This window comes from Marmota monax, unplaced genomic scaffold (assembly GCF_021218885.2).
Source record: "Marmota monax isolate L192 unplaced genomic scaffold, Marmota_monax_Labrador192_F-V1.1 WCK01_AAM20220418_F8-fsc00040, whole genome shotgun sequence".
In the NCBI taxonomy this organism is placed as follows: domain Eukaryota; kingdom Metazoa; phylum Chordata; class Mammalia; order Rodentia; family Sciuridae; genus Marmota; species Marmota monax.
The window spans coordinates 12,240,028-12,252,863 of NW_026692782.1; the positions used below are offsets into that span (position 1 = coordinate 12,240,028).

A 12,836-nucleotide genomic window follows, 5' to 3' on the forward strand; every position below is an offset into this window, starting at 1 on the left:
TTTAAATCTAGTCGTCCCACAACAACTATGTCCCTGGCAAATGTCAGCAAAAAGCAGTTCAGGAAAGGTCATGGCTAGATTTTTGTGATCTCCCTGGACTGCTCAGAGGGCAGCAATTGTTATCCCACATTGGACTGTGGGGGACATGGGAGCCATCTCTGCATGGTGTGAAACTGTGAAACTATAAAGCTCCTTTTCAGCAACAGAACACAGGAAGCTCAGGGCCTGCGCACACTGGTTTAGACGAAATCTGGGTGCACGTCGTCTCAGTCCACAATGCAAGTAGGTATAAGTGTGATAAGACATGGGTTTGGTGAGTGTTCTCATCACCCAAACCCAGGTTATAACACAATGGGATCAATTGAATTGAAGCGATAGAAAGATGACTCACACAAGTGGCTGGTTTTTCTTTTGAGCTATATTTTCAAAGGCTCAGATGCCTGATGTTGAATGCCCCTAAGTTACTTTGTGTTTCAAAGATTGTGAACATATAATAATGGTACCTTGAAAGAAAGAGGGAGCAGGGGGGAAAGCACCAACTCTGAGTTCACTTAGAAAACACGTGGCATCTATATAGTAGTCCTCCTTTATCTAAGGCTTCTCTTTCTGTGGTTTGTTACCTATAGTCAACTGTGGTCCGAAAATATAAATGTAAAATTTCAGATGTAAACAATTCATAAGTTAAATTGAATGCTTTTTCTGAGTAACATGATGAGCTCTTGCACTATCTTGCTCTGTCTAGCCTGGGAGGCGCATTTGTCCAGTGTATCCACACTGTATACACTACCCACTTGTTAGTAACTATCTCAGTTATCAGATCCACTGTACAAATACCACAGTGTTTATGTTCAAGTAACCTTGATTTTATTTAATAATGGCTTCAAGTCACAAAAGTAATGATGCTGGTGATTTGGATATGCCAAAAAGAAGCCATAAAGTGCTTTCTTTAAGTGAAAAGGTGAAAGTACAATAAGGTATTTTGAGAAAGAAACCATATTCACATAATTTTTATTACAGCATATTGCTATAATTGTTTTATTTTATTATTAACTATTGTTGCTAATCTTTTAACTGTGCCTAAATAAAACTTTGTCATAGATATGTATATATAGGAAAAAACAATATATATAGGGTTCAGTACTGTACGTGGTTTCAGGCATCCACTGGGGGTTTTGGAGCATGTGCCCTGTGGATAAGGGGGACTACTGTACTTAATAAGTGTGACTAAAATTGACTAGAGGCAGTTGGCTTAGTTGGAAGACAGGTCTAGATATTCAAGTTAGCTGGAAATGACCTAAGAGAAGGAGCAATGGGATTTAGCCTGACCACCTCTGGGCTGAGAAGCTCACATTTGCCCACGTGTAACTGGAGAAGAAAACAGTCCTATATGATCTGTGCAGAGTCTGGTGGTGCCAGACTCAGGGTGGACCACAGCTTGGGTGGGTCAAGCTGATGACAGCCTGCGTTACCACCCAGGGTCCTGGGTAAGGCTGGATCTCAGAACTGCTCCCATAGCCCTTCGGACAAGTCCCAGCCCCCAAGGCCTTCCGAAGCCACAGAGGTCAGGCAGCAGCACCTGGTGAATGAGGGAGCTCCCTCCTCCTGAGCTGGGTCTGCACGGGGCAGGCTGTGGTGATTAGTCCTCCCAGGGAAGATGTGCTGTGACCTGAACACGGGAGGTGACCAGGAGCCTTCTCTACTGCGTCGAGAGCTGGTTATTTAAGAGTCCACTGAACTGTTCAAACTTTTGTTCCGTCTCATCACTGAAGGAACCACCTGGGAATCGGGGAGAGAGTTTGGCAAATTAGATGCTCAGCCCCGAGGGCCTGAACTGAGGCCACCTCTGAGCACCCATCAGGAGCAGGACCAGATATATAGGGACCCTGTTAAACTCAAGTGTATGTGTGAATAAATGTGGTCTAATCTTTACTGTCACCAAGAGTGAGGTCCATCACTTTCCTGCAGAGGAGAAAACTCTGCTTTTCTTTTTGTTCCCCAGGTCGTATAATCCAAGGGAAAAGCCTCCACTAGAGACTAGAAGTAATTCTTGACAGAAGAAAACCTGATATACAGAGCCCACAAATTGTTGACACCCACATTTTTGAGGTCAGATGCATAAAGTCGGTGGCCTCCACTCCAGCCCTTAAATGGCTCTGGGGTCTGTTCTTGCTGGGCCGGCTGTTTCTGTCCCACCCTCTCTCTGTGGCCAGGGCTGGCTGTGAAAACTAAGTCTCAGCCCAGGCCTGAGTCCGGGAATGCGGTGCTGGCCCAGTTCCCCAAGCTCTTTGCCCAGATGAGGAAGCTGCCTCTGCTCTTGCCCATTTCTTGGAGGGTGGGCTGGAGCCTGAGGAGAGGTGGGAGCAGCCCAGGGGCCTTACCTATGTGGCAGTTGTACATCCAGATGCGGTGGCCATCGTAGCGGCTCCTGCACTTCATGATGTTGTTGGAGAAGTCAGATTCTGGGACCTCATAGTTGGGGTTAATGACAACCTGGGGGAGATCATGCCACAGGAAGTTGCTCCCTCCTTCCCAGGCCGTCTTCCACCTCAGGCCTGGGCTCTGCCAAGGCCAGCCCAGCTTTCAGAGCTTTCAGAGGGGAGTGTGGCAGGTGCCGAGGAGCAGCTGGGGGTGAGACTGGCCTGGAGGAGTGGGACCTTGTGTCCCTCTTTCTTGGTATAAAAAAAACACACCTTCAGCAAGGGTCACTTTCCTCCTAGGAAAGCGGCTGGGCCTTCTGCAGGAGGAGGAAGCAGGTTGCCAAGGGGGAGTGGAGAGAAGGACTGTGTGGTGTGGAACACGGGAAGAGGGGTGCTGGGGACAGGACACACCCATCCCCCTCTCTGGGCACTGGGGCTGGACTTAGGTGGTCCTGAAGTCTTTCCTTGCTCTGCTGGCCCAGATCTGGCTTGGGACTGTTGGTGGACTCTGGACCCCCTCTGCTATACCTTCTACCCCACCCGCCTGCTTCCTTCCTGTTACCCTGGCTGAGTGGACACAGCTAGAAGCAGCAGCAATAGGAAGGACCATCATTCTGAGGGGTCTGGGAGGGACAGAGAGATTCTGGGTGAGCAACCAAAAGAAAGGAAAATGAAACTGGAGGCCAAGATGAGGAGACAAAAGCTGTATGAAGGGGACATAAGTGACAGGGCTTCCCTCAAGGGCTGAACACAATGGAAGGGCTGTGTTTCCCACCTCCTGGGGAGCAGGGTGGGGGGAGTATCCTTATTAAGGAATATTCTAGGTGTGAGGTCCCAGAGGGCCCTTTAGCAGATTGCCTGGGTCCTCCCTCAGAGATGCTTTAGGAAATGGAGGCCCACCTGGCCCCTCCTGTGTCCTGGCTGGAGGCAGTCACTCTGAGGACCTGTGTCTGGCCTGGCTGGCCAGACCTGCCAGAGGCCATGTCCCACTGTGGTAAATGCCTCACTCTGGGGTGGCCTAAATTTTCTTTGGTCTCTTTTCTACCCAACCACCCTGGTTGTCCCCTTGCCCCACCCATGTGACATAGGGCAATCACTATCTCTCACACTGAGGTTCAAGCAGTCCCTTGCCCACCAAGTGTCCCTGAAGTGTGGCCATGAGGGCAACAGGATGCATCAAGGATTCCCACTGGGCTGTTAGGGCCCATAAGATCCACTTGGGGATGAAGATGAGGCTGAAATCCAAGGGCTCCACAATGCCACCCCACTCTCTATCTGGGGTTCTAAATCTCATGAGCATTTGCCAGAAGGACTTTAATTTCCCAAATTTCTGTGAATCTTTGAAGTGATAAGAAAGAGGACAGAGCAAAGAGCACAAGAAACCTAGTGGCCCTTTCAGTCCTGCCTCAGTCTTTGGGCACTGGTCCCTGCTTGGAGCACACATTCCTTCTCTCCCAGTGCCCTGTCCTGTCCCTGCAGCAGATCCTGGTGCCCACAGGTGGCACTGTATCCAGAAATGGCCAGGCTTGCAGACATCTAAGATTCTGTGTTTATAACAAGGGAAATATTTCTTTCATCAGAGGCATTAACATGCCCTGATTTTGTTTGCTAACTGTATCATTTAGGGGTCAAGAACACATAATATGGAGTTGAAGTAACAAGAGTTTGCCTGGCTGTAAAATGTGGATAATTCTAAGGCTCCTTCACTGGGAGATTCAATGAGACAGGCTGCCTGGCCCATCATAAGTCTTCAATAAATCATAGTTGTTGAATCAATGGCATTTTTCAGAATACAGGATGATACCCATTCACTGGCAAAGACAAAGCAGACTGCCAACATGGGCTACCGGGCACTGTGTACATGCACAGAGCCACAGATATTCCCTTTTTAAAAATAAAGAGCACTCTGCAATTTGGCTGGGCCTCTCCAGGTCTGTGGTTCTGGGATCATGGGTAGAAAAGTACTTGGCCATCTGATTTCCAGCATCTGAGGCTGCCAAGGAGATCTCTCAAAGCCCTGTGGTCACTTCTCTGCAGATGCAGGTTCTTCAGGGAAGCATATGGGGTGGGGACTCAGCCAGCTGAGCACCTCCTTGGGAAAGCCTCCAAGGACACCCGCTTTGCCACCCAATGGGGGCACACTGGGAAGCGAGATGGGTGGAAATGTGTTGAAATGAAGCTTCTGCAGACAGGAGCATGGCCATGTGCCAGAAGGGGAGTCAGTGGGGTCCAGTGTCCTTTGTCTCCCCTGCCAAGTGGGCCCTGGTGAAGCATACCACCGTGTCAGAAGCTGGGAGGCCAAGGCTCCCTGGCTACTCTTCCAGGCTGGCCCTCCCCAAGGGTGGAAGCCCTAGGGAGTCCCCACAGTACAGTCATTGGCCAGGCTATCCCAGCTTGACATTCTACCATTATAGATGGATTTCTTTGCATGGAGAACAGCCCCTCAGCAGAGCCTCTTTTATGACCCAGGAAAGAGACAAACACACGTGCACGTGAGTGTTAGAGTCTGGATGGTGCCTGGCATTTTGCCAGAGGGAGTGGTTTGTGAAGTAACGCCAGCGAGCCATTAAGTGTGGAGATTCCTTATTGGTTGACTGCTGTATCTAGTTTATGTTAATTAAGATAAGCTGTGTGGAATGTATATATACCCCTCCTGTCCTACAATAAACGGCTCCCACTCCTGCTGTATCAATCTACACAAGTTGCTCGTCACCCCCCGGTTATTTTGCTGCAGCCGGACTGCGGCACGTGAGCTCATATTGCTTTCAGCCTCAGCACAGTAGGGTGGGGGGCACTGGGATAAATCAGGATGGAGGGGAGAGAAGTTCAAAAAGAAGCCAAGGGTGTGGTTGTTAAGAGTCCATGGAACCCGGTCCTGGCTCAAGGACTAAAACAGCTTGCAAATGCATTTGGATTTGCATGTGCCAGGGGCTGAGTGAATTGCATTCTGAGGCTGCCTCCCTTCCTCCCATGAGGAGGGCCCTCACCTCACCTGAAACAGGTAGTCTCCAGGGGGCACGTCGGTGATGTCGATCCACTGGCAGTCAATGTCATGGCGGTACATGTCCCAGCAGCCCATGGTGATGCCTTGCTCACCAAAGTTGGCGCATTCGTAATTCTTCTGAATGTCTACAGGCAGGGATGGTGTATGTGGGGGGGGGGCTGTTACCATGTACCCACGACCCCCTGCCTCATCTCTCTTCCAGCCCTCGAGCTCCCACCTTTGCTTCAATGAATAAGGGACTAATCACACACACATTTATGCAGCTGCTGTGCCTGGCACCTGTCTGCTTGTGCAGACAGGCTCTAGCTCCCCCAGCTGCCTAGGCAGTGGGTATAGTGAGAATGCACATATCTGTCTTCAAAGGACCCCTGGTGTCAGGGTAGTGGGTGCACCACCAGGTCATCACAGTGCAGGTGTGGTGACCATTAGGTGACCATGCCCTGCCTGGGGAAGCAAGTGAGAGAGGGTGGGCAACTCTTGTGAACTTGGACGTGAAGGATCATAGTCTGGTGGGGGAGGGGCCCTGGGCCTTGGGACACCTGGGAAGAAAGGTTTCTGGCAAGCAGCAGGAGGCCCATGTGAGTCAGCCAAGGGTCTGTACCTGACTGGCAGGCCATGGGCCCTAACAGTGCCTGCCCGCACAACTCTGGGGGAAGAGGTGCCTTTAGAACCAGGTTTTGCCTTCTACCTCACGCCTAGCAAAGGCCTCGCATGAAGAAAGGTCATGTGGAGAGTCAGCAGTGGCCAGGGGACACAGGGGTGGAAGCTGGCACAGGGGTGGAAGCACTGGAGCCCTTATGAAGTCCCCATGGTCCCCCCCCACAAGCCTACCTCCTTCACATTCTGTGTCCTCCAAGCAGAAGCTGGCCTTGTGGCCCTCTGCCACCTTGGTGCCATTGAGGTTCAGCAGGTCATAGTGGGTGAACACTTCCATGCTGTGGTAGTGCCTGGGGGCCGGAGAGAGGACGGGAGGGGAGGTGTCTCTAGCCACTGTCACCTGCGAGCAGTGGCTCAGCTGGCCATTGGCCTGAGGGAATCTTAAGCAGTATGGTCACTGGGTGGCCAGGGGAGAAGCAGGAAGGGCAAGGGAAAAGGTAAGGAAGGTGGTGACCATGGTGCTTCTCAGAGAGCGTCCAGGCTCCAGAGTCAGCCAGCCTCCCCCCTCGCCGAGCCTCGCAGACCTCTATTATTTTTAATCAGCGGGGGCCCCCTCCTGAGCCCTCAGGAGGCCCTCCCCATTTGCTTTGTACCCTTTCTCTAGACTTGATTAAAAAATCATATTCCAGTCTCTTTTAAAAACATTTTTAAGGTGGTAGGGAGGGAGAGAGGATGAGAAGGGGGAGGTGCGGTCAGTAAGTGGGGGAGTGGGAAAGAAGAGGCATTAAGAAACCGTGTGTGGCCAGAGTAGGACATGCACGCATTCTGGGGACATTCATGCACTTCATCTCCAGACCCTGGGAACTGAATGACGGTGTCTGTGCCGCTTGTACTGAGCAAATGAAGCAAGAAGGGGAAGGAAGAGAGCCAGGGAGGCCCTCTGGGAAGGAGAAGTGAGTCATTCTCAGGGAGAGACATGGGCTATGCCTGGGAAGGCGCATCCGGGGTTCTGGAAGGGAGCGGGTGGAAGGGCGCCTGTGCAGACAGGCTCTAGCTCCCCAGCTGCCTGTCCACAGCAGTCCATCTCTTCACTGGGAGGAATTGAAAACAGATGCAGAGTCTAGGAAAGTGTCACGTTTGGCTCAGAATAAACAAGGCAAACATGGCTGCTATGTGGAGCATTCTGGAATCCCTCAGTGCCCAGGACCAGGGCTGAAGGCACTGGGCTGGCTTTAGCACCATCCCAACCTGCCACGCGTGTTGCCTGGGAGTGTCTGCCGCTATCCCAACGTGCGTGTGTCCACCATTACAGGGATACTTGGAACAGTGAAGAAGAAGGGGCGAGTCTGGGGGCAGACAGACCTGCTTTTGTTTACGGTAGACCCCAGTTTCCTCTTTGGGAAAGAGGAATCATAACATCAGGCCCTTGCAGGGCAGTGTGAGGAGCACATAGGTAAACGACAGAAAGGCCTCATGAGAGACTGGCAACAGGGCGGGTGCTCAGTACCTGTCAGCTGTCTCATTATCACTGCCATCAGCAGCTGTGGTGGTGGCATTTAATACTACCTAGAGTTGGTATTACTCTCAGGCCTTTGGCGGCCCCCACGCCCCATGCCATACATAGTGGCCTCGAGCTCCCTTTGCTGTACAGGGGCAATGGGGGGCAGAGGGAAGAGGGGGACGGAAAGTGGGGCTTTCTGAGGAAATTAGAGGCTCTCTTTCCTTCCTCCTGTGTTTGCTGTGCTAAAAATAACGCCAGGAGTTGCTAAGTCGGGCTTCCCCCAGGTCACTCATGTTTCTGGGTGAGGTGGAGCCGGGGGCCCTCGGAGAACACTCACAAGGAGCATTTTGTGGCAGTCCAAGTGATGACTTTCAAAGAGCCTCTTTTGGCTTCCTGAAGGAGCCCAATGAGACATGAGGTCTGACTCATGGCCCAAAAATGTCTGCCTCTTTCAGAGAGGGGCTTATGTGACCATGCAGACCGGCTGGAAAGACTGAAGAGGAGTAGTTTATGTTCCGTTGTCTAAACAGAATTCAGACGGAGCCCACAGACGGGCTGTTGTGAGGCCGGCCTCCTCCCGCGCTCCTGCTTCCTGAAGACCTGATTTAAGTCCTCTCTAGGTTCACTTTTTCCCCTGCTGGGGAGGGAAGCAGCTGGTTTTACGGCTCCTCAGTTTTCACCAGCTTCTGACCTGAACGTCTCTCCTTTACCTCGGAGGTGTACGTGGCATCCCCTCAAACCCAGGGGCACGTTTCCCTCCCAACAGGCCCCAGGTAGAGCCGGGAGACCCCTCCTTGCCTCCCCTCATCGCTGCCCAATACAGATGGGGGCCCTGGGAGCAGGAGGCCATGCGCCAGGCTTTCTCTTCCCAGGCTGGGAGTCGAGGAGGGGCCTGACCCCTGGGGCGGAGGCAGGGAAGGTAGACCTGGGAAGAAGTTCCAGAACACTAAGAGAAGACAGAGCAGCCTCCTGCCTGATGGAGGTCCTAGTGAAAGAAAGGAAGGATGGCCCTCACGGTGGGACTCCAGAGCTGCTGTCCTGGGACCTGGTGCCCCTGGGGGGAGGGGTCAAAGTGGGTGACAGACAGAGAAAGCTGGTTTAGAGAAAGACAGGCGGTCAGGGGCATTTTTTGCTATCCTCAGTCACTGGTGGCCCCAGGAAAACTCTCAACCAGGGGCTCTGCACACTCGGCAGAGGTGTTTGTGCTACCCGTCTACGCCACCCCAGCCAAGTGTCCCCGGAGCCTCCCAATCGACCGTTTGGTAGAGTTCTGCCGTGGTTGGGCAACGCTCCTATCTGTAATTCAGAGACACTGGGTGTCTTCCAGTTCCAGGGGGGGCTTCCACAAAAGCTGGGGCCCTTCAGGGGGTTCCACCCTGCTGTCCTCAGCTGCTGGGCAGCCACTTGGGAGGAACAAAGCCCATGGATGTGCTGAGGGTGTCTCACTGGCTCAGAGGCCCCATCACATCCGGGGGCTTGGAGCCTCCGAGGGTCTGCTCCACACCCGGCAGCATGGCCCACACGACAGAGGACTCCTTTCTGCAGCAGTGCCATCCCTGATGTGGGGGCTGTGGCCATGTGGGGCCCACTCCCCTGCTCCTCTAGCTCCCAGCCACCTCCTCCCCGAGGCTTCCCTTGGGACACAGCAGCTGCCCTGCTGTGGACATTGTTAAGCACTGGCGCCCAGTTCTGTCTGGTCCCTGTCAAAACTGTGACACGATATGCCAGTTGAGCAGGTGTGGCCCACTTCCTGGGGCACAGCAGACAGCAGAGGGGCCTCAGCAACTTAGCGAGACTCTGTCTCAAAAAATAAAAAAATGGACTAGAGATGTGGGTCGGTGGCTAACTGCCCCTGGATTCAATCCCTGGAACAAAGAAAGAAAAAAAAAAAGAAGAAACAAAGAATATCCAGCAGAGGGTCCACATCAAGGTCATCAGCCAAGGGACGGTGCACTGGAGAGAGAACAAAACTGAGGGCATTTTCCCCTACGTCCCGCTGGTGAAGAATCTTCCAAAGGCCTCAGTCCTTGGGTTTCAGCTTAGAGCTTTCCAAGAACATGGCTCTGTTCCTCACTGTAGCATCAGTTACATTGGGAATGGCATGTGTTTCCTTGTTCACATTAATTTGAGCCAAGGTTCTCCCGCTTGGCTCCACATATGGACTTGACGTCTCTGTGAATCTGCTGAAATGGGACGCTAAATCTTCCAGAATTTTTTTTTTTTTTAAGTTGCGGCAGGGCCAGCTTTCATCAGCCCCCCAAGGGGACCCAACCGAGGCTTAGGCCAGGCACCCTGCTGGAAGGCCCACCCGAAGAGTCTGGAGAAGTTGCCAGGGACTCTGGAGGTTGGGAGTCCCCTCTCATGGTCCTGGGATCTTATGGACATAGTTTCTCAGTCAAGGCTGAGGAGGGGGAGGTCTGCAGGGCATAAGCCTAGCTGCATGTTCTTCCTACCCCTCCCTCCCAAACGGTTGATGGGAACATCTGTAAGCAAAGAAATAAAACAGACCACAAAGTCAGGGTTCCCTCGGGCTCCAGATCAGAACACTTCCATGATGTCACCATGTGACTATTCCTAGAGGAGAGACTGATTCCATATGGCACTTGGAGAGTCCTACCCTGTAATCTTTGGGTGGGCCGCCATATGCAGGGCTGGGATGCAATTACCTTCCACTTACAGACCCATGGGCAGCGACAGCCCCACTGGCCCCCGGCTGGCCACGTACTATCTGAAGGAAACCAGGTACCAATATCACCATGACTTGAATTCTATTTGACTTGCACTTTGAAGAAGACTGACACGCTTCTATATAAAGATCAGAAATTCTTCAGCTCATTAGGACTCTTGAAGGACATTAAGACAATCATTGTAAAGGAAAATCACGCCCCCAAATGCCACCATAGTCCTTTCTTTTGAAATAGGTCAAACAACTCTATCACCACACTGACTTGAGTGGGATTAGGCCACACTCCTGAAGTTAAAGATAAGTTTCTGAAGAAGACGCAGCTGAGGTGAAGAATCTGTGCTCTGGAGACAGAAGGCCCTGGCAGGGACCCTGCTCAGCAACTCCCTGTTATCTTGGGAAAGTTCCATGACACTGAGGCTCCATGCCTTACCTAGGAAAACACGGATCCAATGGCCTGGCACTTAGAAGAGCCAACACACGTGAGCACTTCTGCCTGTGATGGCAGCATTGCAGAGCAGAAGGAAGCCCGCAGGTCATCCAGACCAGGGCTTCCCAGGCTCTGAGGTGCAGTCACCTGGGAGTCCTGATAAAACTCAGGTTCGCATTCATGGTCTGCAATGCACCCTGGTGTTCAGGCTCTCAGGTGGTGGCTGAGACACTGGCGGAGGGGCCTCACTTTGAGAGGCAGGGATCTCTGCAAAGGCTTTGTTTTATACCTGAGCATAGAAAGGGGGAATCACCAGAGGAAATCTGGAGACTCCCGGGGCAATTCCTGCTCTATGACTAACAGAGGCCCCCCTCCCTTCTCTTCCAACTGTGCTGACTTCTGTCTTCCTAACCTGCCCAGTCAGGTCTGAGCACACAGTGTGACCAAGCAGGGACCGTGGGTCTTGATTAGATTAAGAGTCAAGGAACAAAAGAAAAGGAAAAAAAGAAACCGAGGAAGGAGGGCGAGTCAGGTGGCTGTGGTAGGCCCCAGCTAGGGCTGGCTTTAGAATTTCATATGTTCTTTGGTTCTGGCCCAGGATTCATAGCACTGGGATCATATCAACAGACTGGCAATCTGGAAAGGACCCGGAGACCCAGGTGATGTGCCCCAGGCAGTCTGGCATCCTGCAGCAGCTGGGGAGCAGCTCTCCTGACCCTGGGCCCCATTCTCTTTCCACGCCCACCATCTCAAGATATTTAGAGCAGATACCAGTGCATGCAATACACTTCCACATGAACTTGGCCTCCAGCAAGTGCAGAACCCTGAAGTTCTGTGCATAGTTCACACTGTGTGTATGCACGTGAAAACCATCCACGGAAGGCCCATGGAGGGGGTGGCACTCAAGCGCGTGTGGCCCAGTGCTAGAAGAGCTGGGCACAGGCAGCAGGGGCTAGGCTCAGGGGCAGGGACTGGGAGTGGAGAACAGCTTCTGAGAACACGGAGGGCCAGCCTGGTGGACACTTCCCCTAGTGACCCTGGCCATTCTGGGTCCTGCAGGACGCAGCAGACTGGGGCAGGTGGGTGATGATGGGAGGGAGGGCCCACCTGTGGCAGTCATGCCAGATCCACGCGTGGCGGCCATTCTTGGGGCGGAAGTCGGACTGGCCGTTGTTGTGGATCTGGGAGGAGAAGCGCAGCAGGCGCCGGTAGCCCGTGGTGGGGTTGGTCTGGGCGGCCGAGGCCGAGAGGCAGTTCTCCTCCATGGCGCACTGCAGCATGAACATGGGCCGGTCCTCCAGGTAGGCGGTCTGCTGGACCATCTCGGCATTGAGGACCAAGTCAGGGGCGGCTGGGGGCGCACACAGTGGTCAAAGGTGAGGAACCCCTACCCAGGGTTTCACTTCTGGTCCCTTCTGGTCCCTGCCACTGCCACCTCCTGGAACCAGCTCAAGGGCTCAATGTTACCCTCCTTATTGAACATGACCCCCAGTTACTCTTTCCCTTTGCTGAGCGTCCTTTTTGACACCTCTTGGCTTATCAGGGCACGTGGGCAGGTGTTGATGTGGGCGGTGGGCACAGGAGGGTTCCTTATGTTACTTTAATGATGGGGAAGAGAGAACACTGCCCACCCCTTGGTCTGATTCTTCTGGGCATGATGTAGATTTATAGTCTGCTAATACTGTACCCTTAAAATACACTTTAACTGTTGATAACTATCCATTATGACATTTGTTTCGTGGCTACATAATATTTAATTCGCAACCTTACCTATCTTACATATTTTTAGATATGTACATTGGTGGTTTGGAAATTTCTTTCCCCAACTACTCTAACATGCATTTAGCCAAACCAGCTGAGAGCTATGTTCCTGGACCACATGGCTACTGTCCCCACCCCCTTGGAGAAACACTCAGAGTAATGAGTTCAGCCTCTGCTGGGGGTCACTCTTAGCAATGGCCCCCTACAACTCATTTCTGCTATGAGGATGTTAAGGTATTATTCATCTCTCAACTCTCAATCCCCATACAGAGAAATTCCCTTTGATGTCAGAATCCAGACTAGTGGACTTCTCTTGACTCAGAAATTTGCTTCCGCCTCATGGGCACTATAAGTTGAATTAATGAGGAGGTTTCCCTCTTTCCTTTGGCTGGTAGGAAGCTCACTGTGATATTAATGACCTACCCATAGTAAGTACATAGAAC

General features: G+C 52.3%; 1 protein-coding gene across 2 annotated transcripts in view; it reads right to left on the reverse strand.

Annotated features, from left to right (window-relative positions):
• Positions 1 to 400: 400 nt before the first annotated feature.
• The window catches only part of Loxl2 (lysyl oxidase like 2), an 84,978-nt gene continuing 72,542 nt past the window's right edge, over positions 401 to 12,836 (reverse strand). For both annotated transcript variants that reach the window (XM_046447688.2, XM_046447689.2), the window contains exons 10-14: positions 11,740 to 11,983; positions 6,253 to 6,368; positions 5,410 to 5,546; positions 2,379 to 2,490; positions 401 to 1,776 (exon numbers count right to left, since the gene is read on the reverse strand). In XM_046447688.2, coding sequence (XP_046303644.1) covers positions 1,697 to 1,776; positions 2,379 to 2,490; positions 5,410 to 5,546; positions 6,253 to 6,368; positions 11,740 to 11,983 — 689 coding nt within the window. In that variant the 3' untranslated portion in view covers positions 401 to 1,696. The remainder of the gene's footprint in view (positions 1,777 to 2,378; positions 2,491 to 5,409; positions 5,547 to 6,252; positions 6,369 to 11,739; positions 11,984 to 12,836) is intronic.